This window comes from Thunnus maccoyii, chromosome 1, assembly GCF_910596095.1.
Source record: "Thunnus maccoyii chromosome 1, fThuMac1.1, whole genome shotgun sequence".
Lineage (NCBI taxonomy): Eukaryota > Metazoa > Chordata > Actinopteri > Scombriformes > Scombridae > Thunnus > Thunnus maccoyii.
The window spans coordinates 22188671-22216638 of record NC_056533.1 but is presented as its reverse complement, the minus strand read 5'-3'; the positions used below and the strand labels follow the sequence as shown (position 1 = coordinate 22216638).

Below are 27968 nucleotides of genomic sequence, written 5' to 3'. Positions count from 1 at the left end.
ATGCTCAGTGTGTGATATACCAGTTGGGTGCAGTTGGTCTGGGTGCGACTGGCTCTCTCCTGGGCCTCTTTAAATGCGCGACAGGTCTCCTCGAGTTCCTCTGACAGGGATCTGGCTCTCACTGCTGACCGCTGGGTACTGCACACATCAAAAAAACCATCAGATCTTCTTGATTTATTCAGCAGAACGTCAACTTCTACTACACCTCTCATCAGAAAATGTGATTTTACTCCTCAAACTGAGAGTAAAGCCACATAATCTGAAGCGCGGTAATGCAGTTCATTACACCTTTGACTGCCTTTCCTCTTCGTCTGCTTCCATAGCAAAATAGTTTTTTGAAAAGATGCATGACTCACTACATCAGTTAAAGAATAAAGAATTAAATAAATAAAACAAGAATCTGATAAATGATGTGCTTTTGAGAGGAATTGTTTCACTGAAAATGGTGACAGAGCGATGACTAGAGATAAATGGGGGAGAAAATGGAAAATCCTTCACCTGGCCAGCTTTGCTCGCAGCTCATTGATCTCCAGAGTGAGCTGCAGGTTTACATCCTCACACTGAGCTACCGTCCTCAACAGGCTGTTGTTCTGTTCGCTCAGCTTGCGGTGAGCTTGCTTCAGTTCAGCCACTGTGCCAGACAGGTCTTTTCCATCACTGAAGCCAAACAGACAGTTAGTGGTGTAGTGTGACAGGAGTTAATTACATGCAGTGATTAAAGGACTAAACTAAACTAACCAGGCACACTGGTGGCTTTCTGAGGAAGTAGCTTTGCTTTGAGAACATGAGAAATCCAGCCCTGAAAGGAAATTAGGTTTAGTGAAATGCATTTTGTCTGATTAAGACGTTCGCAGAAGTCTGACCAAAACAGTGATAGCTTACCATTTACAGGCACTTGAGAGGAGTTGGGCCAAGATGCATTACTGCTGCCCACGTCAGTACTGACAGACAGGAGGAGCCATTAGTTCCCACGGTTTGTAGTGAGCGCAGATCAACAGAATAACAAAACAACAAAAAACAAACAAACAAAAAAAAGGAATCATCTACTTGGAAACAAATTAATTTACCTAAAGATATTAAACCGTTTCAGTTCAATGATATCAATATTAAACACAATGACTCTCAGGGAGTTGAATTAACACTAAATATGCAGGAGTGACTTTCTTGCAGGTCATCTCGACCTTGTTTTATTTCTAAGGATAATTTACCTTGACACTCTTGCTGCAGCCTCAGGAGGAGCACTAAGCTTAAACAATTCTCTCTCTCTCTCTCTCTCTCTTTTGACACCTACAACGTGTTTAATTAACTAAACTGCATTTAATTGTGGCTGGCTGTAGCTCCTCCTGTCCACATGTTGAAGTGTTATTGAGCAAGACACTGAACCCCAGAGTTGCTCCCAGTAGGCAGGCCAGTGCCTTGCATGGCAGCTACACCGCTATCAGTGTGTGGGTGTGTGAATGAACGGGTGAATGAGAGGCAAAATTGTAAAGCACTTTGTCCATTTAGGTAGAAAAGGGAAATATACTGTAAGCACAGTCCATGTGCCTTTGCATTCTCTTTGCTTTTATTGTTTGCTTACGGCACTTTGTAACTTTGTTGATAAAAATGCTATAGAAATAAGGTTTTATATTGTAACCTAACCAGATTACACCAAAGTCCAAGACTGTTTTGGTTGATTGAATTGATGAGATTTCCCCGAATAAGTCATGTATTGGTCATTTCACAGCATTTTATGATTTTACGTTTTTTTAAAATAATAATTTGTGTCTGAAAATATTTTGTATCCATCTCTGTATAAATACTTGAACATAGTGGAAGACCTTTAGACCACATATAAACCTACCATTAAGCAATACGTATATATATTGTCACTAAATCAAGCTTTAAAGGCCTGGATATGATGCTTAAGTCCTGCTTCAATGTTCACACTACATGTCAATAGTTTTGTCTCACCTGTCCTGGCTGCACTGGGCGATCCACTCCCTCATAGTCGTGTGGAAGGTCTCTCTGCTCACAAGCGGGTCCTGACAGTCAGGGTCGAGCAGATGTCGCAGAGCAGCCAGTCTCTCCTGCTCCGAACTCTGGGCCGTCATGGTCTGCAGGTACTGTACGATGGTCGAGGCCGACACCTCTCCTGAAGATGAGAGAGAAACAGGAGCAAATGATTCACAGTTCATGTCAATATTTTAATCTGTATTGTTGAACTCAACACAAAGTCTGTGTACCTGCGTTGGTGGCGTTACACGCATTATACATGATGTCAAGGAGTTCATGTTCAGAGAATCCACTTGTGTCCCCCGTGTCCTCCAGCACATTCCTTGTTCCACAACCAGGAGACTCCCACACTATATATGTAGGGATGCACAGGCAGCACACACATAAATAAATATACTGTATATATTATCTGATACTCTGATGAACAAGGTCACTGCAACACTCACCATCATTGCTGTCAGACATTGTGCTTGTTTCTCCTGAATCCCTGGAGGGCAAAGGTGCTGATGGACTGTCACATTGCTACATGAGCTGACATATCAATAAAGATCAAATACATCTTTACCTCCACTTATATGATCTGAAAGCTATTACAAACTGCAGAAACAAAGAACATAATATACATTAAAACTCTGAGTTGTAAAAAGTGAAACATCTCTGATTTTAGTAATTGAAATACGTACATCTATGCAGTGAGGATCCAGTCAAAGGGCTACATCTTATTTTCTTGTCCTGTAATAACAATATGAGGTTCATGTGCTCCAACATTGATACTAATACTAAAATATTAATAGTATGAAATGTTTTCAAGAAAGAGCCTAAACAGCTAAACAAACATCTCTGTCCTAAGAATTCAGACTATATGTGTTAAATATACAGGGACAGTGCTCCATTTAATATGTGTGCTGTGCAAGGACATTACAAGGCATGCATTTAGTTTATCTTGTAGTTATTTAGCTATCTAATATATTTTTAAAAAGAGAAACAAATCATGAATTCTTACTTCTCAGTCCAGGACAGTTCTTCTGAAAGGAAAAAAAAAGGATATTGTTAATTGTTAAATTATGAGTTTCATTGTTATTATTATTTCGTCAGCCTTCCTCTGATTCACTGCAATGTTAGCACAAGAAGTCTTCAAGATGCTCTTATGCTTGTTTTCACTGCTTCCCATCAAAACCAGCTGACAGCCCTCCTCCCCCATCACCCCCCACCTCAGCGCACTCCTGCCAAAATGCTGCCCTGCAGAGGTCTGTGACAATGATGCAGTCAATGGATTTCAATTTAAATTCACCGGTTTAACATATCAAATGCACAGTCTGCCAAGCGTTTCTTTTTACACAGCATTCAAATCAAGCACATAAGCATGAAAATATCTAGAAATACAGGTGCAGAGGATAACAATAAATGTGTTCAACTTTGTTTTCACTCAGCTTATGGGGGTGAATTTCCGCTGCTTCTCATTATGTTGCAAAGGAAATTATATTTGATCTATTTAAACTTACCAGCACAGACCTACACTCTTTTAATAAAAAGGCCTAAAACCTTTCTATTTAGAAAGGCTTTTTTCTCATATTATTACCATTTTCTTTGTGTTGTGTGTTCTATGTTATTAATACTGTAACAATTTGAGCGTCACCATCAATGAAAAGTACGATACAAATTAAATGTACTATTATTATTTATTATTATTATTTATACTGAAACGGAGGGTTCTTTCAATATTGTATGACTTTTATTTACATGTTAGCACATCTCCAAGCATAAAACTAAATATTCCTGTAGTTGCAAATCTGTAGTTGAGAATATTTTGCTTATTATTATTGTGTACAACCGTGTTACGACCAGAAAGCATCTTGTGTTAAAACTCCAGGAGGAACACACGTCCGGATGACCCGGACACATTTCCAGTTGCACCATCCTGTATGTTTGTTTCCTATCGGAGGCATGAAGTAGTTACCAACAGACAGCCGCCTGACGACGATTTTGTATATTTTTTTTTTTAACACAAAAACAAACTGGAAGTGGATTTTTCCTCCGTCAAGATGTCTCGGGGCTCTATCGAGATCCCTTTACGGGACACTGACGAGGTAAAACTCGTCTAATTTGTAAACTTGATTTATTTTGAATGTTTGACTAACTGAACCTCGCTGTGATGCTAACCGATGCTAACATTAGCTAAACGTTCTGTAGCGTCGTATTACATCAAAATATTAAATAAAAAACAATCAGGGTCGATAACTGCGTGTAAACTCGAAATGTGAACGTCAGTGATGTTTGGAGCAACACATGCAAGAGAAGGTTACTAACACTAACATTAAAATGACATTAACAGAGGTCCCTTTTCATTTATAACTGGTCTTGTAAGTGTGATATGAAACTTCACAGGTCAACTATGTGAAGTTACAACTTAATCAGTAACAACCTTTACTTTCTGCTGTTTACGTTGATTTAAAGAAGGCATCAAGGTCACTGAAACATCTGGATTTTCATTAATAGTCATAATTCTTCATTAATATTCTTCTATTCCCGAGAGGTGTTTCTAATATTTACTCTACCCTCATTGATATAAAGTTATAAACATCTATCAGTATAACACAATACTATTCAAACAGCTTTCAAAATGATCGTAAAGTTGAACAAACACCTCCGTAACACAGTCATTTGAACAAGATAACGTTCATGCATTTATTAAAGGTCTGTTGTGTTTGCAGTTTTTAAGTCTATGCTAAACTGACAACTGAGTTTATGTTGTGATATAGTGAATTCACTGGATAATAAATGGACAAACTGTTTAGTTGCCTGCAAAAATCAAATCAGATGACAATCAAATATTTCCTCAATACATTGTCCACTGTGGCCGAATACTACAAGACATATCAAAGGGAAATCTATCACAGTAAAAAAGAATCTCTGATGGTTGTTGGGCTGCAACTAACAATCATTCACAAATTCTCAGAGGCCATGGTGATGTCTTCAAATAGCTTGTGTTATCAGTCTAAGATATTCAATTAACTGTCATATATGAAAAGTAAAAACAGCAAATCATCAAATATTTGGCATTTAAAAAAAAAGAAGACTGAATCGATTTATTGATTATCAAAATAGTTGCAGATTAATTTTCTGACAATCAATTCATCAACTAATTGTTGCAGCTCTAGATGGCTGACAAATGCTATATTGCTATATGTCATGGTACATATAGCCAAATCACCTAACTCTAATTCATGCCACTCTTAAATAAAACATGGAATATGATTTTTGTCAGACCTTTTGACTTGATTGAATTGTATCTTGCAGGTTATCGAGCTTGACTTTGACCAGCTGCCAGAGGGAGACGAGGTCATCAGTATCCTGAAGCAGGAACACACACAGCTGCATATATGGATCGCTTTGGCGGTGAGTCAGTGGAGTACACGCCACAAACATGAAGCACTGCAAACTATAGTTACACTTATTGATTTATTAATTTTTTTTTTAAATTAATCAATTTATCCTGAAGTCTGTAAAATGTCAGAAAATGTAAAAAAAAATTCCCATCACAATTTCCTAGAGCTCCAGACAAGTCTTCAAGTTGTTTGTCTTTGTCTTATCAACCGTTTTTAAAAAGAAAAGCAGTAAATTCTCAAATATGAGAATCTGAAACCAGCAAATGTTTCTGTTAAATGGTTAATTGATTAATTGTTTCAGCACTACATTTATTAATGTAAAGTAGAATGTTTGTATGTATTTTTTATAAAATGAACATAATCCAGATATTAACCCTCATAGAAATAAGCTAAGATTTAGCATATTTGCGTAGTTGTAACACTGTTGGTCGTCCTTTTTCAGTTGGAGTACTACAAACAGGGCAAAACAGAGGATTTTGTCAAGCTTTTAGAGGCAGCTCGTATTGATGGAAACCTCGACTACAGAGACCATGAGAAGGACCAGATGACCTGTCTGGACACATTGGCAGCTTACTATGTCCAGCAAGCCCGTAAAGAGAAGAACAAAGATGCCAAGAAAGAGCTCATCACGCAGGCGACACTGCTCTATACAATGGCAGATAAGATCATCATGTATGATCAGGTAAGAAAAATGTCAGAGCGGGTCATGATGCAGGAAAAACTGCTGTGGCTCCTTTATTTTAAGTAAATAAAACATCTCTTGTCGCAATCAGAACCATTTGTTGGGAAGAGCCTGTTTCTGCCTCCTGGAAGGAGACAAGATGGACCAGGCAGATGCTCAGTTCCATTTTGTCCTCAACCAGTCCACCAATAACATCCCTGCTTTGCTCGGCAAGTTGAATACAAAGAAAAAAGATCATGACCACTGTGACTAATTCACTGAAATAATCACAATAATCACACCATTCTTGTTTAACAGGTAAGGCTTGCATCTCCTTCAATAAAAAGGATTACAGAGGAGCGCTGGCATACTACAAAAAGGCTCTACGTACAAACCCGGGCTGCCCAGGTAACACGTTACTTTTATTCTCCTGAAAATGAACCCTGTATTCCTGGTTACCACTATGACATTACTACTACTACTACTGCTGCTGCTACTAGAGTCTGGCTGATGCAAGATCGTTGAGGTTGTTAGCAATACCGAAGGCAAGGCAAGTTTATCTGTATAGCACATTTCACACACAGAGGCAATTCAGAGTAGGCTGCAACTAATCATGATTTTCTTTAGTGATTAATGTGTTTATTAACTAGTTGTTTGGTCTGTATAATGTGAGAAAATGATGAAATTGTCGATCAGTTTCCCACAGCCCAAGGTGATGTCCACAAATGTCTTGTTTTGTTCCGACCAACAGTCCCCAAAGACACTCAGTTTACTCTCATAAAAGACTAAAGAAACCAGAAATATTCACATTTGAGAAGCTGGAATCAGAGAATCTGGACACTTTTCTTAAAAAATGACTCAAAACAATTAATTGATTATTATTTGTGTTTTAGAATTTTAAGATAAACTTAAAAGATAAAAACAACAATAAAACAATAAAATAAATATTTGATATATACAGCACCAGTCAAAAGTTTGACTTCTGACTTGTGTTGTATATGTTGTAAATATGAAAAGTGCAAGGTGGAGATTGATGAGTGCTTAAGGTTCAGTCAGAGTCAGTGGGGAACTTGAAGGTTTAACCTGGATTTAAAGGTCATCAAAGTTGGGGCAAGTCTTATATCTTGAGGAAGTTTATTTCAGATTTCCAATGAAAAAAGTCTTATTGTGTAACATCAACCGAAAAACATTAAATATAATTTTTTTTGACAAAGTCCATTCAAATTTGGTTAAAATTAATTGTGGCAAAGATGTAGTATATGGAGGCAGAACATTTTATAGGCGAGGATAATAGAAAATTAAAGTTCACTGTAAATTTTGAACAATAAATTTACTGAACCTGAATCAAATATATACAGAAAATAGCAGCCTGTGAATAGTTCATGCACTTTCATTCCTTTTTTGCATATGTGCCAACACTGTTATAACAAATATCATATATCTTTGATAAGCAAATGTAGGCTGATTATAATGGTCAGGCTCTAACCACTTCTACTGCTATTATGACACTTCTCTTACAAAGTTATTTGCGCTACATTTTATTTCTCATCTATCTTCTTTCCTCTTCTGTCTCTTGCTAGCTGAAGTAAGGCTGGGGATGGGCCACTGTTTCGTCAAGCTCAACAAACTGGAGAAGGCTCGTCTGGCTTTTGGCCGAGCCCTAGAACTCAATTCGAAGTGTGTGGGAGCTCTTGTCGGGTTGGCGGTTTTAGAGCTCAACAATAAGGAGGCAGATTCCATCAAGAACGGAGTCCAGCTCTTGTCGCGGGCGTACACCATTGACCCCAGCAACCCCATGGTGCTCAACCACCTCGCCAACCACTTCTTCTTCAAAAAGGTAGCTACTGGTCCTGTTGTCTTTGAAATACTCTCTCAACATGAAGTGTCAATTGACTATTATTCACCTGTGTGTTTTCTCTTCACTAACAGGACTACAGTAAAGTGCAGCACCTGGCCCTCCATGCTTTCCATAACACAGAAGTCGAGGCCATGCAGGCTGAGAGCTGCTACCAGTTAGCTCGCTCCTTTCATGTGCAGGTAGAATCAGCTTACTCTTTGTTTACTGTGTTCATGGGCTGGTTCCCAGTAACGAGCCAAAGCGTAGCCTCAGATCTTCAGGCAGGGGCCCTTCTGGCTGTTCCTAAGTCCTGGCTCACGACTAAAGGAGACGGTGCTTTTGCAGTCAGAGCTCAGTTTTGGAACTCCCTGCCTGAAGGGATCTGAGGCTTGCAATAACAGTAACGTCCTATAAATCACTTCTTAAAACTTGTCCTCTTAAAAAAGCCTTTTATTAATGTTAGCTCAAAGTTTTATGCTTCCAGTCCCACACTGTTTTCTGTGTTTCATGACTTTATTTTACTGTTTTTATCTTATTTTTTCATTGTATTTTGGGTATTTAATTATTTAATAATATATTTTCTCTGTACTTTTATATTGGTGCTGATTTGTTTTTCCCTTGTAAAAACATTTTGTGACACTGTTTTAAAAGGTCCTATGTCTCTGATATATTTGCTGTTTCTGTTCCTCCAGGAGGACTATGACCAGGCATTTCAGTATTATTACCAGGCCACTCAGTTTGCCTCGTCCACATTTGTCTTGCCCTTCTTTGGCCTGGGACAGATGTATGTGTATCGAAGAGACAAGGAGAACGCAGCACAGTGCTTCGAAAAGGTGTTAAAAGCCTACCCGAACAACTACGAAACTATGAAAATTCTGGGGTCTCTCTATGCAACATCGGATGATCAGGAAAAGAGAGATATTGCCAAAGTACGTATCCTGTGTAGAATGTCTCATCAATGCTGTCATCAAGTGATCTGATCTGAATACTATTACAGCTAATATTGTTTTTGTTCCCTTAGGGTCATTTGAAGAAGGTAACCGAGCAGTACCCAGACGATGTGGAGGCGTGGATCGAGCTGGCTCAGATCCTGGAGCAGACTGACATCCAAGGAGCGTTGTCCGCCTACGGCACAGCCACCCGCATCCTGCAGGAGAAGGTGCAGGCTGATGTCCCACCTGAGATCCTCAATAACCTGGGGGCACTTCACTTCAGACTGGGCAACCTGGGAGAGGCTAAGGTAGCTACCAACAGACAGTAAAGCTTGTATTAACTTGACCTTAAAATAGTTACATTCACAGGGAAGAATGAGGAATGTTAATTGGGTATACTGTACAGCACAATCTTTTTATTAATAAGTAGTTATTTATATACGTAGGTTGAATCATGCCTTTTCTCCTACAGAAATACTTTCTCGCATCTCTGGATCGAGCCAAAGCCGAGGGAGAGCATGACGAGCATTACTACAATGCCATCTCTGTCACCACCTCCTACAATCTGGCTCGCCTGTACGAGGCGATGTGTGAATTCCACGAAGCTGAGAAACTCTACAAAAACATCCTGAGAGAGCATCCTAACTATGTTGACTGTAAGCATGTGAAGCGGTGCTTTTAAACATCAAACAGTAAAAAAAAATGTGAGAGTGTGAAGAAAGTGGTTTGTATTGTATGAAAGACAATTTGAATATTTTGGCCCACAGGTTATTTGCGTCTTGGAGCGATGGCACGTGACAAGGGGAATTTCTATGAGGCTTCTGATTGGTTCAAAGAGGCCCTGCAGATTAATCAGGTACTTTGTCTGACATCACAATTTTAATTAAGTTCGATACCAAACTCTCTTCAACATTATTTGATGTCCACTTTGTTCTGTTTGGAACAGGATCACCCAGACGCCTGGTCGCTGATAGGGAACCTTCACTTGGCCAAACAGGAGTGGGGTCCGGGTCAGAAGAAGTTCGAGCGTATTTTGAAGCAGCCGTCCACACAGAACGACACCTACTCCATGCTGGCTCTGGGCAACGTGTGGCTGCAGACCCTGCACCAGCCCACCAGAGACCGGGAAAAGGTGCAGACAGCTGTTTTTACAAAAACTGAAAGAGAAACAGTGCAGTAGAACAGAAGAGCACTTCTGTGAATGGCTTTGCTAAATAACGGAGATTTTTTTGTGTGTGTGTGAAGGGAAATAATAGATCCCCGAATGGAGTAATAGTGTTTTTGTCTCAACAGGAAAAGAGACACCAGGATCGAGCCCTGGCCATATACAAACAAGTCCTGCGAAATGACGCCAAGAACCTCTATGCTGCCAATGGCATTGGTCTGTTGAGCTTTAGTCTGTCTTTTTTTTAAAAAAAAAAAATCATCCTACTGTATCTATATGACGTATTAAACATGAATTTGTTGTGTGCAGGTGCCGTCCTGGCCCATAAGGGCTACTTCAGAGAGGCTCGTGATGTGTTTGCGCAGGTGAGGGAGGCCACAGCAGACATAAGCGATGTCTGGTTAAATCTGGCTCACATCTACGTAGAGCAGAAACAGTACATCAGCGCTGTGCAGATGGTAAGAGCCTCTTGTGATATGACATTTGAAAATGATTGTTTTTGTTCAAGTTTTTTTTCCTGATGTGTTGTTGATCTGCTCCGCAGTACGAGAACTGCCTGAAGAAATTTTACAAATATCAGAACACTGAGGTCCTGCTGTACCTTGCGAGGGCGCTCTTCAAATGTGGGAAACTCCAGGAGTGCAAGCAAATGCTTCTGAAGGTAAAATTAGGAAATAAAATCAGGGTTTTTAATTTATTCCTCATTGTGATGTCTATTAAATGTGAGGAGTTTAACTTTATCTTTCTGATGCATTTCCAATAAGGCACGTCACGTGGCGCCCAGCGACACAGTCCTGATGTTCAATGTGGCCCTGGTGCTGCAGCGGCTGGCCACTCTGGTGCTGAAGGATGAGAAGAGCAACTTAAAGGCTGTGCTCAGCGCTGTCAAAGAGCTCGAACTGGCTCACAGGTACGTCGTAGCGTTAGCTTTGATTTATACCTCCTGCCAGTCTGAACCTCTGGCTGTCCACTGCCAAATCCTGCAATTTCATCTCTCTAACTTTCTCCTCCCCCTGTTCAGGTATTTCAGCTACCTCAGCAAGGCCGGAGACAAGATGAGGTTTGACCTCGCTCTTGCTGCGTCTGAAGCCAGGTCAGTCTAATACACAGCACAAATACAGTTTAAAAATTGTTTACAGTAATTTAAATGTTTCACTTCACTCTCTTACTAATTTTCCCCATCAGCATGTTGGCATAGAAAAGACTTCTTACAGTGGACATCAGAAGTTACTGATAGTTTGCCACACTTCATGTAGTGTGGGTTGTAATTTCTTTTGGGGGTATGTGTGTGTTTTTGTGGCATTGCAGGCAGTGCTCTGACCTGCTGAGTCAGGCTCAGTACCATGTGGCACGAGCCAGAAAGCAGGATGAGGAGGAGAAGGAGCTTCGGGCCAAACAAGAACAGGAGAGGGACTTGCTGCGCCAGCAGTTGATGAAAGAACAGGTACTTATAGTACTGCCAAACAAAATGTCATGGAAATGATTTTGGAGTAATGATTAGGTGTCATGTTTTGCATTACTTAGGATTTTGATTCTATTTTTAGCAACAATAACCTGCTTCTCATTAGTCTGTTGGCCTGTCGCCCTTAAACCTCACCAGGAGGAGAAGCGCAGCAGAGAGGCAGAAGAACAGAAGAAGCTGCTGGAGCAGAGAGCCCTGTACGTGGAGAAGACCAAGAACCTGCTCACCTTCGCAGAGGGATCGAAGGAAATGGCCAAGGAAAAGAAGAAGGGAGGAGGTGGTGGCGGTGGAGGACGTGTAAGTGTCCGCTGGGTCAACAGAGACATTTGATTACTGTGAATGCAACATTAAATAACTTAACTGTTTTTCTCCCTCTAAGCGTAAGAAAGGAGGTGACATGGATGAGTTTGTCAATGATGATTCTGACGAGGATCTGCCAGTGAGGAAGAAGAAGAAGAGAAAGGGCGGCAGCGGGAGCGAGCAGGAGGACGTTGAGGATGGAGAGAAGAAGTCACGCAAGAAGAGGAGGAGGTGAATCTGCTGCTACCATGAATCAAGCCAAATGTAGTTAATTTTGACCTCTGAACGATGTAAGATACTCAGGGTAAACTTTGTTCTGTTTCAGACCTACTAAAGGAGGAGAGGACAGCGATGACGAGGAAGGAGGATCACGACCCAAGAAGCAGCGTAAACCCAAAGAACGCAAGAGGATTGAAAAGGTCTTTGTTTGGCTTTTGTTTTTCAGTTTTCACATCATGATTGATGTTTTAAAAATACCTTAAGAGGTTTTTTTTCCTACAGTCATTTCTAAAAACTCAACAACAATCTTTATCATTTTTAGCCCCAGCCTGAGCGTATGCCACCTTCTCTCAAAGGAAAGATCAAGTCTAAGGCTATCATCTCCTCTTCTGAATCCTCTTCAGATGAGGATGGCCTGAAAATAGCTGAAGACAGGTAAAAACATCAATGTTAAAGTGACAGAAGTGCTTTAAGTGTTAGTGAATAAACAGAAAAATAACGTGTATGATTGATTCTCTGCCATATAGACACCAAAGAGACAGTGGTTCAGGGTCTGACGATGAGGGTGGCCACAGGAAGCGCATCGCATCCGACAGCGACTCTGATGCAGGTAGGAACCGCTCAGGCAGCGAGGCGGGCAGCCCTCAGCGCTCTGCAGGCTCAGACGATGACTCTGGCAGCGACCATCCAGTGAAGAAGAGGAGGGTGCAACGGCAGTCTGACTCAGAGCAGTCAGACAACGAGAGCAAGAGGAGTCGGTCAGGATCAGAAGACGAGTCCCGGCCCGGCTCACCCGTCGCAGCATCAGACCGGGGATCAGAAAGGGGATCTGAGGCAGGATCAGACAACGAGGGCTCTCCTCGCCGCTCTGACAACGGATCAGAACCAGAGCGCTCCAACAATGAGGACGACAGCGATTAAATCTTCAGATCTCCCGAACAGACTTTTCTCTTGTAATGTTGAGAAAACGCTCAACACATCTGCATTTTAATTTTCTATTACAAGCAGGGATTTTTGTCCGTAGCATAGAAAAGTATAGTTTTTTTTTTTTTTTTTTTTAGCGCAGCGCAGCGTTACGTTGTATTATTCCTCACGTCTTAATGGAAATGTCTTTTCACAGATGCTGTGCTTTGTTAAATTTGTTTTGTTAAAGATGAATCAAAAGTTTTGAATTGAACTAAAAGGTGTAAACATCTATTTTCTGTGTCAGATGGTGAGATGAGACACTGACCCAAAAATGGGAAGATGCTTCAACAAGATGTCAAATAAAAAGAGAATTCTGTAAGATGTGGGTTTGTTACTTTCTGCACTTTGATGTAATCTAATGACATCCGCAGCTGTACTTGATGTTTAGAGCTAAGTAGCAAATGCTACAATGCTAATATGCTGAGATGGTGAATATGGTAATAATGACACCTGCTTAACATTAGCTAAGAAGCACCTCAAAGCACCGCTGTGCCTAAGAACAACCTCACAGAGGACAGTTTTTTTCTTTCACAGTATTTCATACACCTTTTTACCAGGTGTGCATTCGATGAAACTTATTTTGACAATTAACTGAATACACAAAAAAGTTAATTTTAAGATGTGGACATATTTACAGTGTGTCCCATTAACTTTCATCTGCATAATTGGGGTTCAAACCCCAAAGGGCTGAGACACTGTTGAATTTGTGCTGGTTTATTATTTGGCTGCCACAGCGGCTCAAATTACCGTGAGCTGAAATGAGCCAAAACCATGAAACTTGGTCTAATAACTGGCAATGTTGTGCAAGTCCTTCCCAAGAAATATGAGCCAGTCTGTCAGATTGTGGCCCTGTAATTAAAGCCCAACAACGCAGTTTCTGAAAGGCCACAACCTCACACTGGGAGTCTGATTGACTTGAAATTTGACTACTGTAATATAATTCGAACTTTTTGAATTTTGACTTTATCAACATCAAATTGAATATACAGCAGTGTGGGACTAAGATACACATTTCTGGTACAAATGAGCAAGATTGGTTGAAAAACATGGCTGCCATCAACCAAAATATCTTTTCAAAGGGTGGGGCTTAGCAAATATTGGCCGTTAATCAATAACCATTTGTTCAATCATCATAAATCTTGGTAGGTGTCTTCAGAACATGTGGTAATTCAAAGCATTTGTGGCGCATTTTGAGCACCACAAATGCCAAAAACGTACCTCAAAACCCACTAAACAGAGTATCACCAATTTCAGTGTGCATGCTCTGTCAGCTAGTATTAACCAAAATCTGTATATTTAATCGGTTCAAGTGGGCATGACCTATCACACATGGACTCATAACTCAAGATGCCTTTGAGTGATTAAACACACTGGAGACATCCTGTGCCGTCTCCTGAACATACACACCAAGTTTTATTGCTCCTCTGTACATGCTGACACATGCTGGTTGGCAGTGATTTCTGTTCCAAATGTCCCAGACTTTTACGGTTCTGCACCTCATAACAACCAAGCAGTCTGTTGTCTTTACTCAAAATAACCACAACAGTCTACAGTGTAAGTCAATGAGCTCATCATTTCATGCCAGCCAACTTCAGAAATGTGCAGCTTTTTAGGAGGTTACACCACTGAAGAGCAGATAACCCCTCACCCACACACAATTTCCAGAGACCAACCGGTTTCTGAAACCAGTTTGGTAAATAAAACTTCAAGTGGCATACTGAATTCATGTCAATTGTCATAAATTAACTGAAGTGTTCAAGGTAGTAGAACCTACAAACATTGAGAGAGAGAGAAAAAAAAAAAAAGACGAATTGAACCCCATGAAATGAACTGTTTAACTTTATTCAAGGTTGATCTGTAGCTGTACACTCAACTTCTAGCACTTACATTACAGTGACACTCCAAAAGAACGCGTAGGTGTACACATACAGTACATTCTCTGTAATTTCACGAAGATAAAAAGACAATTTAAAAACTTGACAAATATGGCTGAAATACGACCAATTTCCACATGGTGAACTGTAGCACAGGAAACTAAGCTTTGGCTGTCTCAATGTGTTAAAACTGAGACATTCAAGTATAGTCCGAGATACATAAGAGGTATATCCATATGAACTGATAAATTAAAAAAAGGCCACACATATTCATTCCACAGCACAAAAGTTCCATACACAAAAAAAACGCTCTTGATTCATTAAACTAAATGTGGGAAACTGAAATCATACTGTGCAAATAAAAACAGGCCATTACTGTTACAGGTGTCGTCAAATCCAGATGAAGGATTTTCAGACAGAATGGTCTGTTTTCAAGCACAAGAAACCATTATAATTATAGCAGCCATCAACTGCAACTTAGGATTGTTTTAACAAATCAAGGAAAAGTGTATCTTACTATTGCAACGACTCATGATGTTGAGCAAAGTGCATCTAAAAACTGATTAACAAATTCAGATAAAACAATGAGACAAGTCTCTTTGCAGTATGTTAGAGCCTTTTCTCTTTTGTAAACAGCTTTTAAGGTAATAGTTATGGCAGCACTTAGTGACTCCTACCAGATGTAAAAAGGTGATAAAATGGGTCAGGTGTGGTGCTGGTGCATTTTCCAGCAAAAATACTACCAACTGTCATCGACAACTTTAACCCAAGTAGATTGAAATGTATAAAACATCTGCAGTAGGACATCAGATTCAATCGAAAACTAGAAAGAAAAAGCATAAATAAAATAAGATGGTGATGCTGGCTAAATATGGTAAAAGATTTCATAGTGGAATGAATTGTAACAGCGGTCGGGGGAATATGTTGACAAGAGAGGGGGAGGAAGTGGGGCTCAAAACAAGAAAGAGCACAAGGAGACAAAAATTACGAAGTAGAAAATATATCATTCGTTGCATCCTGACAACACATGGCTTTGGCCTGTTCCTCAGTAATCTTCCTCCTCTGACTCCTCCTCCTCTGCAGTCTCCAGCCAGGTCAGCCACTGGTTCACCTGCACAGTAAAAAAAACAAAACACAAACAAATAAACAAAACAAACAAACAAACAAAAAAAACACAGTATCTCCATTAGGATGAGCCATTTATTGTGAACCAACAAGTGGAAAAATACAGACATAAGCTTCAAATGTTCATATCAGGAGCAGAGCTGCTCATTGCCACAATTAAAACAAAACATACACAGACATACCTGAAATAATGCTTTTCCTTTTCCCGGATACTCTTGGGTGACATCTTCTTTCCATGAAAGGAAGGCTTCTTCTTCAATAATTTCCATGTCATAAAAGTGGACAAAGTAGCGCAGCAACATGCCTGGAAGAAAAGAACAACATTAAACCTCTGAAAGTTTCTGTACCAGAGTTTTCTAACTTTTCTACACAAAATAAACTTTGCTGCTAGTCTGACCTACAAGTGTGTGCACGTACCTTTGGGGAACTGCTTGGCATCGCAGTGGACCTGCAGGGCATACAGAGCGCTGACTTGCAGGTCAATGTGATCATGCAGAAACTTCTGCATTACCGGCTTGAAAGACAGCAGCAGGTTTTTCTCCTCGTCCAGCTGTTCCTTGCTGGGTGCTGCAAGCTGCTCTTCATCATCGCCAGGGTTGATCTCATATGCGATGTACTGCAAGAAGCTGGAAGAAAAGAAAAGAGGAAATCATAATACTGTAAAATATACTGTCTGGTTTGGGAAAAGATTAACCAACAAAGCAATGACAGATAAATGGGTTTAACCAGAAACACTGTTCCACTGCTGTACCTGGTCATGAGGATGTTGACAAAGCCTTTGTCTGTATGGAGTTTTGGAGAGATGTTGTCCTTGATCCACTTGTAGATGGACTGTGGAGAGGGATCTACTTTGATCTGCTTCAGAAGCTCCTTCTCCAGTTTCATCAGTGGGAACAAAAAGCTGAGACCTTTGCCCTCCAGGATCTCCAGCATCCTGTCCTTGTTTTGGTCAATTTCTACAGAAGTAAAAAAGAAAACCCAGTCAGTAGTAGCAAAGGACATGGACACTTTGAAAACTAAATCAATCAAGAGCCTTGACTGTACACATCTAATGACATCAGGTATAATTATGTGTACAGAGTGGGTTCAGACATACCAGGTAGCATCTTCTGCATGTTGACCTTGCTCAGCTGGAACAGATCAGACAGCCACTCGCGATCCTTCAGTTTGACCATCTGCTGCAGGCAGAGCAGGAACAGTGGGAAATGGGCGCCGTTCTCAAGGTGATGGGCCAAATCTGCAATGCTGACCAGGTCAGTGATGATAGCCCGTGCTGCAAACTGTGCCAGGTAGGATTTCACCAGGGGGATTTCTTCCTCTATCTTGGGACACTGGTCCAGAACACTCAGAAAGGCCTGTTAAGCAAAGAAAACCAGTGAGGCAGGAATATAGCAGACTTTCAAGCCAAGAGGAATGCAGACAACCCTAAATATGATCGCTTCTTCCAAATACAAGTCAATAATACCATACAACATTTTATCTGGCAATGCACTGTATATTCTTTCTGTATATTAACTTTAAAACAGTGCACGGTTACACTACTGACCTGCAGCAGGTTTTCACCAGTGACAAGGCCCTCAGTGCAGAGTGCATGGATCAGGGTGCTTGTATGTTCTTTATCCTCATCTGAACGATCAAGGGAATAGACCACGATCTTGCTCATCATCTCAGACAAAAAGTGTTTTGGAGCCTTCATCTCCCTCACAGCAGTCACTGCCTCATCGATGTTCTTGCTGTTCAGGTAGTCTGCCGCCAACGTTTCCTGAAGACAAGGATTAGTCAAATATTCAGTATTATGCTAGGTGTACGTTATATTGTGCGTGGTGGAAGTGCAAAGCGTGAGGAACTTACTGTCATCTTGCGCAACTCTTCCTTTGTAGGAGGAGCTTTTTTATTGGACTTGGCAGGTTTTTCCTGAATTGGTGGAGGGTTGGTTTTCAGGCCGAGCTGTGGAGACTAAACAAAAGCATCCAAATGAGTGCATGTTCCCTGGAACTTGCAACTACCATATCAAGTCCATATATTTCATTTCAATGTAAAAATGTTACCTGTCCTAGTGGGGAACCTTGGGCACTTGGAGGAATCATGGTCATCTGTGGCTGCAGCTTTGGCACTTGTTTTTTATTCAAGATGAAAGACTGTGCAGGCCTCAGACTGATCTAGAAGGGAGAAGACAGCAACAGTTCTAGATTAAAAAAAAAGGTATTTAATATAAATTTTATTAACACTGCTGGGGATTTTTTTTCTTTCGAGTAATAGTTTGACATTTTGGGAAATGCACTTCCTGGCTTTCTTGCCAAGTTAGTGGAGATTGATACTACTTGCTGATTAAATATAAAGCTATAGTCAGGAGAAAATTAGATCAGCTTAGCATAAAGACCGTAAAATAGAGGGAAACAGCTAGTAAAGCACATAACCCTCAGTAAAAACAACCGCCTGTCATTTTTACAAGTCGGTTTATGTACAGATTAAACAAACAAGATGTGTGTTAATGAGCTTTAGAGGCGATGTACTTTGAACAGAGCTGGGCTGGCTGTATCCCCATGTTTTCGGTCTTTTGCTAAGCCAACAGTCTACCGACTACAGCTTTATATTTAACATACAGACACAAGAAAGGTATAGATCTTCCCATCTCAACTGTCGTGAGAGAAGCAGATATTTCCTGAAAACTTCAATTATTTTGTGGAGTCTGAGCTACTATCAACATAAAACTTTAGAATCCAAAACATATTTGCTTATCGATGTAAGTGGTTGTACCTCATCAGCATTGAGCTTCCCTTTCTTGGTGAATCTTGGAGCCATATCCTTAGACTGCATCTGCATTGAGATATTCTGTTTGTGGTTGAAAACTGGTGAATTCTGCCCCTTTGAACAAGATTTCACAGAATGAATGTTAGTAATGATGTAACAGGAATGTTTTCATTCACCATGCCAAAAAAACAAAAAAACAAAACAAAACTACAACTATATGCTATGTACCTGATTTGGTTTTATGAAAGGCTTGCTTGCTGCCTCAAACTGAGGCTGATGTGAACCGTTGCTGTTTCCAATATGGCCATTGAAGAGTGGGTTAGTGCGGTGACGTCCCATGGTAGGGGAATAATGGTCCTGAATAACTCCTGGACCTGTTCCAATACCACTCCCTGCGCAAAACAAGCAACATTATAACATTTAAAGAGAAGCTTAATCTCCATTAATATGTCAAGGACACGATACAATGTCTAACCTCATATCAAGGAGAGAGAGAGAGAAAAAAACAAACAAAAAAAACCCGTCATACCAGGCATTTGTCCAAACATATCAGCCAGCCCACCAAGAGTTTCCTTGTCAAACTTGATCATCCTTGTTGGCAGAAAGGAGTTTTCCATGAACAAGTCAGTCCTCATTCCATCATTTTGTGGAATAAAAACACCTAAATCCTGCAGAATTGGAATAGAGTCAGAATACATGGATACAGTCATGAGACCAGTATAATAAAATTATTGAGCAGTTCAATAAGTACTTCATCAATTGTAAAAGTTTTTAAGATTACTAACCTTAACAGCATCCTGACGAACCTGGTTGATCGTCTTTGGTCCGTTGTCAACATAAGCTTTGCGAGGCACCCAGTTGTTCTCTCGCAGCTCCACTGTGTTCTGCAGCAAGAAGCGAATCCTTGCAGGCAGTTCCTTGTTGTTTGTTAAGGATCGCATGCGGCTAAAGTACTGATCCATCAAAGACTGGAAGAGGAAATTTGTTTTTAAGAAAACGAAAAAGGGTTTTAAAAACAATACTATAATTATGATGTTTTCCCTTCACACTCACCTTAGCCTTTTCATGGTCAAGTTTAGGTCCCACTGTTTTCATTATCTGACAGAGGCATTCCAGATCTTCACCCATATCCTTAAGTTGGACTCTCTTCTTCTTCTCCAAAAGCTTAAAAAGAAATAAGAAACATTTAATACAATCTACTTGGGAAATTTAACTGTCAGGGTGCTTCCACCCTGGTAGGTTAATTAATTGTTGATTTACTTACTGTTTTGATGCACTTATGAAGGATAGATTCGTGGATAAGGTGGAGTTTGCCAAGTTCCCCAATGAATTTGATGTTGCCCAGCATCTTGATCTTTGCAACAGCACGCTGCTCCTCCTCCTCAGAGGTGAGTGGGCCGTCATTTTTGTCAAAGACTACAGGGGGAAAAACAAAAAACACAAAACATTGAAAATGAGGAACGATTCATGCAATACATGACCGAAATGTATTATGAAACCGACCAGTTGCACCATATACAATTCACTTACGTTCAACATTTCTGGTGCGGTTCTCAAACTCATCTTGAAGCTTAGAAATCAGAAGCCGTCTGAAGGTCTGTAAAAACAGGAGAATTCATTAGAACAGGAAGGCAGAAAATACCAGATAGTCAACAGCAAAGTGGCGTCTTATTTCAGCACAAATCCCATTTTAAAATAACTTACTGTATTCTGCTTTTGTGTTGCTTGATTTTCTGTTGCTGGTTCTTCAAAATTTGGTGCATCCTCTGCCAAGCGTAGACATAGTTGGGCGTACAACTGACTGTACTTGGGCTCTTCAAGGGCTTTGTCAACAATCTAAAGAGAAAGAAATAGAAAATAAATTGAGTGTCTATTTGAACATGATACATGAATAATGCATGAGTAGAATTTAAGAGAATGCTTACCAATAAGATGGTTCCTTTTAAGACAAGTTTCGAATCTACACCCACATTGAGGAGCTCCAGGCACAGTTTGTCAAACTTCTCGGGAGTCAGCTTATTAAGTATGCTGAGGAAGAATAGGAAGGACAAGAGGCTAAGACACTTCATACTTCAAAGACAATATACCAACATCAACATTAATCTACCATAGATAAATCATCTGGATACTCAGGTTCTATCTTTTAGTCTGAGAAATACTGTGCAACGATTTGAAGATGAGTGACTGAAGTAAATATGGATTTAAATAGACACTTACCCTCTCACTTTCCTGAAGGTTGCGTCATTTTGCCCTTTCTCATTGGAGGAGTTGGCATCTCGTCTAGTGCTTCGAGAAGGTACCCATCTCTGAACGCTAGAACCTGGGGGTTTCCCCAGGAACTCGCTGCAATTGACAAAAACACAGCCAATGTTATAACAGAAAATTTTTTATGGTGGTTGAGTTAACAAGTCCATGATACATGTCACAGAAATGCCACTAAAATCTGATTTGATTAGAAAACTAATTTTAGTTGCTTGTTTTGAACAAATGCAGTTTTAAAAATCACAAGACTTATTGTAGACTCCATGGTAATCAGCTCTTTGGTTATAATGGATTATTAGCAGCTTAAATGCTGCATACGTGTATTATTGTGTTACATGCATGTTTGAGCAGTAAGGTATGCTGTTAGGTGACTGTTTGTGAGGCGTTCGTTAATTGCAGCCAGGAATTGCAAATATGTTGCGCCTTATACCCAAAGATACACAACTGTTTATTATATGATATGCATGTTTGACATTGTTAGTTTAAGTCATTTGAAAAAATTAGTGGGATGAAAATACCCCTTTTGCTTACATGCTGCCGACCCTTGTATCAAAATATTGACAATGGCAACACTTAATCAACCTAAACCACTGCCAAAGTGGTAGAAGGTTGTGAAGTTACTAGAGATACTAGTCTATCACAAACACTGTTCAGAGGTTAAAGTGGCCATTTATCATGAATACCTCTTTTCCCCATATGTGTTGATACAAAAGGACAATAGAAGGAATGTGACTTAAGGCCAGTGCAGAGATTTAATGGATGTCTAATGCAATAAGTGACTAGGTGTTTCAAAGTGAAAGGAAAATTAAGAAAAATCACCTGTTGCCGACAGTCTTGGGATAGTGCTGAGGTGCACCCCCACCTCCTCCCCCCACACTGTGATAAAAAAAAGAAAGGAAAATGTTTTAATTTAATGTGAGGAAATGTGAAAGCTAATTCCTGTATGTGAGCTATTTAGGAGAGTTTTTCAGTATAAGTAGGCCAAGTGTGACGGGCAAATGTTTCATACCTGAAACGAGAAGGACCCCCTGGTGCAACGACACTCTCCACTTTGGCGGCTTGACAAAGAATACTTGAAAAGAATAATGATCTGGGAGTGGGGCAGGAAAAAGCGACCTGGAATAGAGACAGATTTATAACATTAGTAACAAATTAGCTGGTTGCTAATGGCTGCAAAATGCAAACACACACACACACACACACACACACAAAGAGGCTATTTAGAAACATTATGATTAAATGGAAACAAAATGTATGAAAGAAGTACTCATTTTGTTGTCTGTTAAATGGATTCTGCCAAATTGTTATTTTTTCCAAGATTGTCAGTTGCCCAAATAAACACAGAAATAGGTTTTTCTTGCTGTAATTATTCCTCCTGTTCAAACTGGCCATTAGAAGATCCCTTTATAATGCACTTACAATGTAAGTGATGGGGGGCAAAAAGGTTTATCTGAAGCTAGTATGAAACTTCAGCCGCCTAAATTAGTCAAATCAAGTAGATATTTTTCAACTTTAGTCTTTTTAGTGCCAAAGTCCCTCCTTTTGTTACTGTTCTTCCAACGCAGCTCAACAGGGAAACACAAAGAGGAAATGTGATGCTAAAAAGACCGTAAATGTGGCAGATATCCACTTGATATGACCAACTCAGACTGCTGAAGCTTCATATAAACTTTTAAGTGCATTTTTTGTACAAAATGACTGTATGGACACACTGTGGATTTTGGCCCCCATTACTTATATTGAAAACGCATTTGAAGGGGACCTTTTAATAGCCAGTATGAACGGGAGGAATGATTACAGCGAGGAAAACCTCTTTCAGTGATCATGTGGACACCTGACTGTTGTTTTAAGACAGACTTCAAAATTGTGAACATATCCTTTAACCGCATGAGCGCCTACACGTGTCCGTACTACTGAATCTGTGCTAGGTGGTGCTAACTTAGCACACTGTGATACCGGTGTAACGTCTAATATGATTAGACGTAATTTCTCAATCGATTTGTGCTTTCTGTTATGTGAACCCAATCGGTGGTTTTCTGTGACTCCTAACCATAACCTCACATTACCCCTTAGTTACCAAATCGTACATTGTATAACCTGAACCTACAAAGCTAACCTCAATTACGGAGGGCAGCGCTCCAGGAAATAGATTTCACTCAAGAGCTGGCTTACATTCACCAAATGTAACGATAGGCCAGTTTTATACTAATCAAATCTCAGATCATTTAGAAATAAATAAAATGTGGGGGAAAAACCCAACTTTATTCGTGAGTATTTGTTCCTTATCCATGTCCTGATTTTAAAGATTTGCCAAAATAGCTAAAAACACAAGGACAACCAATGTGTAATGTATACTTATTTATATAATCCGGCGAAATCGCTATGAATTCAGATATAAAGAAATTTTTATCGTTAATCAAGGAGTAGACCCCCATCAGCTGATTTTTATGAGGTCTTTGTTCAGACACCGGATGTCCAAACACGGCGAGCGACATCTTGTTCTGTAGGCCGCCGGTGAGCCTGAAGCTAACAAGCTGTAAACAACTGCTGAATGCTGACCCAGTTTCGACTGAAGAAAAAAAAGATACTTCGGCCCAACTTTTCTACGCCCAACTAGGTCAGATGATGACAAAGTTGTAAATACAGATGAACACGTACAGTTTTTGATTAAAACATAATAAATCTAAGACGAACTTCGGGTCAGTTAGCTGACGTTAGCCAACGTTAGCCGGGCGAAGAAAAAAAAACGAAACCGCTTACCTTTACAAAAAGGACGTCAGCGTAATAGTTGTCTTGTCGACTAAGATATAAAAAATAACAAAGGAGAGAAAATAGAGCAAAAATAGTCGTGTTAAAACCAGAAAAGGTTTAGTTATATTGTTAAAATAGAAGAAACACGACGGCTCAGCGGTAGCTACCGGCTACACAGAAGAAAGACTGCTGACTGGCTAACTACGTCATGTGGAAGCCGCTTTTTGTGTGGGGGCTGTCTCACACGTCATCATCCCACCCTGCTGACGTCACGAACAAAAGCACGAACATTTCGCAATCTGGCCTAGTTTCAACATAGAGACATGTAAAATATCGTATATTACATAGATATTTTGGGGCAAATCGAGGATTAATGACTATAACATTAAGCTGTGTTTATATACTTAATTTGTTTTTGTTTTTTTTTAAACATGTGATCACGGTCTGCCACTGAGTACACTGAGGTCATGCTGTTATATTTAGTATCTTTTCTGGGAATGTGGGAGTTTCAGCAACCTGCCAGCAGTGGTGGGAAACACATTCAGATCCTTTACTTAAGTAAATGTACCAATATAGCAATGTAAAACACTGGATTACATGTAAAAGTCCTGCATGAAAAATCCTACTTAAAGAGACCCCCAGATATATAAAAAATACTCCACTTGGAACAATACTGTGTGTCTGATATGGTTTTTCAACACAAAATGTATAATTACCACATTAAAAATATTTAAAATGGCATCTACTTCTCCCTCATTAAAATTCAAAATATCTATGAAGTTTAACTCCTAGACACAAGATATCTCCTACCTCACTGAAAAGTCCATTCTCAGTGTTTGTCCACTGAGGGTTTCAAGTTTTCACATCACACTAGTTGTGATGTCACAAATCATATACGTAGGCCAACCCCTTTAAACTGGCTTTTCGATGAGACAAACTTCCCCCCTTCGGTAGATGAATGTGAAAACAGGCTTCTAGTTTCACACCGAAGTTGAAATATTCAACAGTGGGAACAAGAAGAAAAACATAAATTTGAGTGGAGGGGGACATTCAGTAAAAGTACATAAGTATTAGCAGCAAAATGTACTTAAAGTACTAAAGTAAAAGTACTTGTTTCATCCCTCTCACTGATACATTATTATATATGACATCATTAGATTATTAATACTGAAGCATCAGTGTGTAAGCAGTAAGTTACTGTTGTAGCTGCTGGGGGTGGCGCTAGTGTCAACTACTTTATATACACTTAGCTAGTTCAGTCCAGTGGTTCCCAAACTAGGGGCCAGGCCCCTCTAAAGAGTCACCAGATAAATCTGAGGAGTAGTGAGATGATTAATGGGAGAGGAAAGAAAAAAAAACAAAGTTCTGATACACAAATCTGTTTTCAGTTTTGGACTTTGATTTTTGGTGAAATATTGTATCATTTGAACATTTATTGAAATGAAACCATGTGAGAAGTTTAGAGGGAAAAATCACTATTTGGTGGAGCTGTTAACAACTCATAGACATCTGAAATGTGACCCTGACTACACACTGCTTTTTGTAAGATGTAAAAAACCAAAAAGGTTGGAAACCACTGGTTTCATCTTCAATTCAATTCAATTCAATTTTATTTATATAGCGCCAAATCACAACAAAAGTCATCTCGGGGCACTTTTCACATAGAGCAGGTTTAGACTGTACTCTTTAATTTATCCAACAACTGCCCCATGAGCAAGCACTTGGCGACAGCGGTAAGGAAAAACTCCCCTTAACGGGAAGAAACCTCAAGCAGAACCTGGCTCTAGGTGGGCGGCCATCTGCTTTGACTGGTTGGGTTGAGAGAGAAAGAAAGGTGGGGAGACATGGAGAAGCAGAACAACAACAGCAGCAACAACAACAACAACAATTGATACATGACTAGCAACAACAAACAGCAGCAACAGCAGGAGAAGGACATCCCCATGGCCAAGGGCCAGAGCCCAGTCCCTGGGGTTTCCTGCGGATGAGAAAGCACAAAGAACTCCAAGGGAGAAGTCAAGTTAGTAACATGCAGTAATGGTATATGAATACATACAATGGTACATGAATACATACATTCAACAATGTGTTGTATTTTAAAAGCTTGTTATGTTATCCATTGTGTCAAATCTTCATCTGAAAAGTAACTAAAGCTGTCAAATCAATGTAGAGGAGTAGAAAGTACAAGTTCCCTCTAAAATGTAGTAGAGTGGAAGTATAAAGTAACATCAAATGGAAATACTGTCACACCCTGCCTGGACTTTGTGTGTTTTTTGGTTTTTTATGTTCTTGTGTTCTTTGGGGTCTCCTGGTTTGCACTTCTGTTTAGTCCTTCGGTTCATATTGGTTTTCTTGTTATATTTGGGTGGTGGGTTTGGACTGCCTTTTGTTGTTTAGCCTGGTGTGTTGTATACTTTAGTTTAGGTTCATGATGGTTCTTGGACAGGTTGGTGTGGGTTGTATTTAGAGTATTGTGTTTTCTGGGTTTTGTTACTGTGTTTCCCTTGTGTGTGTTCATGTACTCCTCCTCACCTGCCCTTCTTCACCCTCGTTAGCCCTGTTCTGTGTTTTCCCCATACCTGCCCTGTATCAGTCTCGTCAGCCCCGCCCTGCTTCCTGTGTTTCCTCAGCCAATCACTCCCAGCCTGCCCTTGTGTCTCGTCAACTGTTCCCCATTCCCTGATTAGTTTAGTCTGTATTTAAGGTCTGGTTTTGAGTTTAGTCTTTGTTGGATCATTCATTTTGTTTCGTCTGCTAGTTCTGTTCAGCTCTGTTTGCCTGTTAATGACCATCCACGATTAAAGGAGATTTTTTTTCATCAAATCTGCATTCCGGCCTCCGCGTTTGGGTCCACTCCTGCTTCCCCAACCTGACAGAATGATCCAACCAGTAATGGACCCAGCAGAGACAAACTGTTTCCAAGGAACCCGTCTGGCACTGGGGGGACCTTGATCAGCCAGACGGGCCTCCAAGCTTGCCAGCCACCAGAATCCTGTTTCTTCCACGCCCGACATTCCCGCTCAGATGACTCTTTTTGAGTACTTTTGCTATCAGGCATCCAACACTGCTAGCAAGGAAACTGCTAACCTGCAGCATGCTAGCCACTGGCCTGCAAGTCCTCAGCCTCCACCCTGGACTGCCTACCACCAGCCTGCTCCCCAGTCAGTTAGGCTTGGATTTACAAACCTGCAGCCTGCCAGTCCTGAGCCAGCTCCAGCCCAAAACCCCTACCTGGGCACCCGCCTGGCTCTGGGAGGCCCTCGGAGCGCCAACCAGAGGTCCGGTCGTCAACGCAGATGACAACACTGTTTCTTGGGTCACCTTGGCACCTGGCTTGTCTGCCCCAGTGCCTCAGAGTCTTTGCTCCCCAGCGTCACAAAGACCCAACCTCCTGTCCCTGCTGGTGTGCAGCAACTCCCCGTCCCTGCCGGGCCGCAGCATCATCCCCAGTGACATCGCCTCCTGAGTCCGCCTGTAGCCCAACCACCAGAGAAGCTCTTCACATCCGATTGCCCTCCTGAGCGACTTCACCTGTCTGTCTTGCCTCCAGGCCGTCTCCCTGAACTTTATGGCTCTGCCTCTGTCCGGCCTCAGACTTCCCACCTGAGCGCCATTTCCCTGGCTCCCAGTGTCCTGGCCACCTTCCTGAGCATGACCTCCTTGGCTTTCTGCACTCTGGCTACCTACCCCTGCGCCACTACCTTAGCTACCTGCTCTTTTTCAGGGATGATTTTTTTTTTTTTTTTTTTTTCCATCAAATCTGCAACCAACCTGACAAACACTTTAAGTACATGTACCTCCAAAAGTGTACATAAGTACAGTACTTGAGTAAATGTGAAAAGTGACTTTCCACAACTGTCTGCTATTTTAAAACACACACAGGTATTTTAAAATCTGATTTGAGTATTTTTAGACTCAGTATATTTAAATTTGGCATCTTTTAGGCCAGTGAATAATTAGTGGGTTCAGTATTTTCTTACCAGAATTTCATCACAGGAGAGGGCTTTAGACTTTCATGTAGTTGAATAAAATCTACAGGTAAATGAACGGTATAAACAGAATATGAAAAATAAACATTTAAGAGACATTCTCTTTGGTGTCTTAGGTGGGTTGGGGTTGTACTGGGGGGACTTTGACTCATTACCTCAGTATTTCTATGATACAGGCTACTGTATGGCTCCTGATTTGTGTGTGCCTTTGTTGTAGACACTTTTTCTGTCACATTTCTTACAGTTGGATGAGAAAACCATTAAAAAAAACCCAAACATTTAAAAAAAACAAA

General features: G+C 40.5%; 3 protein-coding genes across 5 annotated transcripts in view; 1 reads left to right on the top strand and 2 right to left on the bottom strand.

The window, feature by feature from the left end:
• mrvi1 (murine retrovirus integration site 1 homolog) overlaps nt 1–3877 on the bottom strand; it is a 34538-nt gene extending 30661 nt beyond the window's left edge. The window contains exons 1-10 of one of the 3 annotated variants that reach the window (XM_042408441.1): nt 3827–3877; nt 2999–3020; nt 2679–2727; nt 2442–2526; nt 2226–2345; nt 1954–2134; nt 883–941; nt 739–799; nt 499–657; nt 21–138 (exon numbers count right to left, since the gene is read on the bottom strand). In XM_042408441.1, coding sequence (XP_042264375.1) covers nt 21–138; nt 499–657; nt 739–799; nt 883–941; nt 1954–2134; nt 2226–2345; nt 2442–2460 — 717 coding nt within the window. In that variant the 5' untranslated portion in view covers nt 2461–2526; nt 2679–2727; nt 2999–3020; nt 3827–3877. Of the gene's footprint in view, nt 1–20; nt 139–498; nt 658–738; nt 800–882; nt 942–1953; nt 2135–2225; nt 2346–2441; nt 2527–2678; nt 2728–2998; nt 3536–3826 lie in introns of those variants that run through there. The other 2 variants (XM_042408459.1, XM_042408449.1) reach the window with 2 other exon arrangements.
• Nucleotides 3878–3942: 65 nt separating this feature from the next.
• Nucleotides 3943–13242, top strand: ctr9 (CTR9 homolog, Paf1/RNA polymerase II complex component). Its single transcript, XM_042408470.1, has 23 exons — nt 3943–4082; nt 5293–5391; nt 5824–6063; nt 6155–6272; nt 6361–6450; nt 7623–7879; nt 7972–8079; nt 8572–8808; nt 8901–9119; nt 9284–9467; nt 9579–9667; nt 9758–9943; nt 10105–10192; nt 10286–10434; nt 10521–10637; nt 10741–10886; nt 10998–11069; nt 11285–11420; nt 11577–11735; nt 11818–11969; nt 12064–12157; nt 12280–12392; nt 12485–13242. The coding sequence occupies exons 1-23, from the start codon at nt 4038–4040 to the stop codon at nt 12876–12878; spliced, it is 3492 nt and encodes a 1163-aa protein (XP_042264404.1). The 5' UTR covers nt 3943–4037; the 3' UTR covers nt 12879–13242.
• A 1502-nt stretch (nt 13243–14744) lies between these two features.
• eif4g2a (eukaryotic translation initiation factor 4, gamma 2a) lies at nt 14745–23796 on the bottom strand. Its single transcript, XM_042413322.1, is given in 22 exon segments — nt 14745–15908; nt 16105–16214; nt 16216–16226; nt 16340–16548; nt 16674–16878; nt 17019–17277; nt 17469–17684; nt 17774–17878; nt 17971–18081; nt 18680–18787; nt 18902–19065; nt 19203–19341; nt 19459–19641; nt 19727–19837; nt 19938–20089; nt 20204–20270; nt 20378–20509; nt 20599–20701; nt 20891–21016; nt 21755–21811; nt 21945–22051; nt 23696–23796. Coding segments are annotated over 15 exon segments (2019 nt in total). The 5' UTR covers nt 20022–20089; nt 20204–20270; nt 20378–20509; nt 20599–20701; nt 20891–21016; nt 21755–21811; nt 21945–22051; nt 23696–23796; the 3' UTR covers nt 14745–15904.
• Nucleotides 23797–27968: the final 4172 nt, after the last annotated feature.

Excerpts from the sequence above, each read along its gene's own strand:
- ctr9 (XM_042408470.1), top strand. The coding sequence starts at position 4,038 with ATGTCTCGGGGCTCTATCGAGATCCCTTTACGGGACACTGACGAG. Across the intron at positions 7,880-7,971 it reads ACCACTTCTTCTTCAAAAAG|GACTACAGTAAAGTGCAGCA; the intron begins GTAGCTACTGGT and ends CTTCACTAACAG. Across the intron at positions 12,393-12,484 it reads CTGAAAATAGCTGAAGACAG|ACACCAAAGAGACAGTGGTT; the intron begins GTAAAAACATCA and ends TCTGCCATATAG.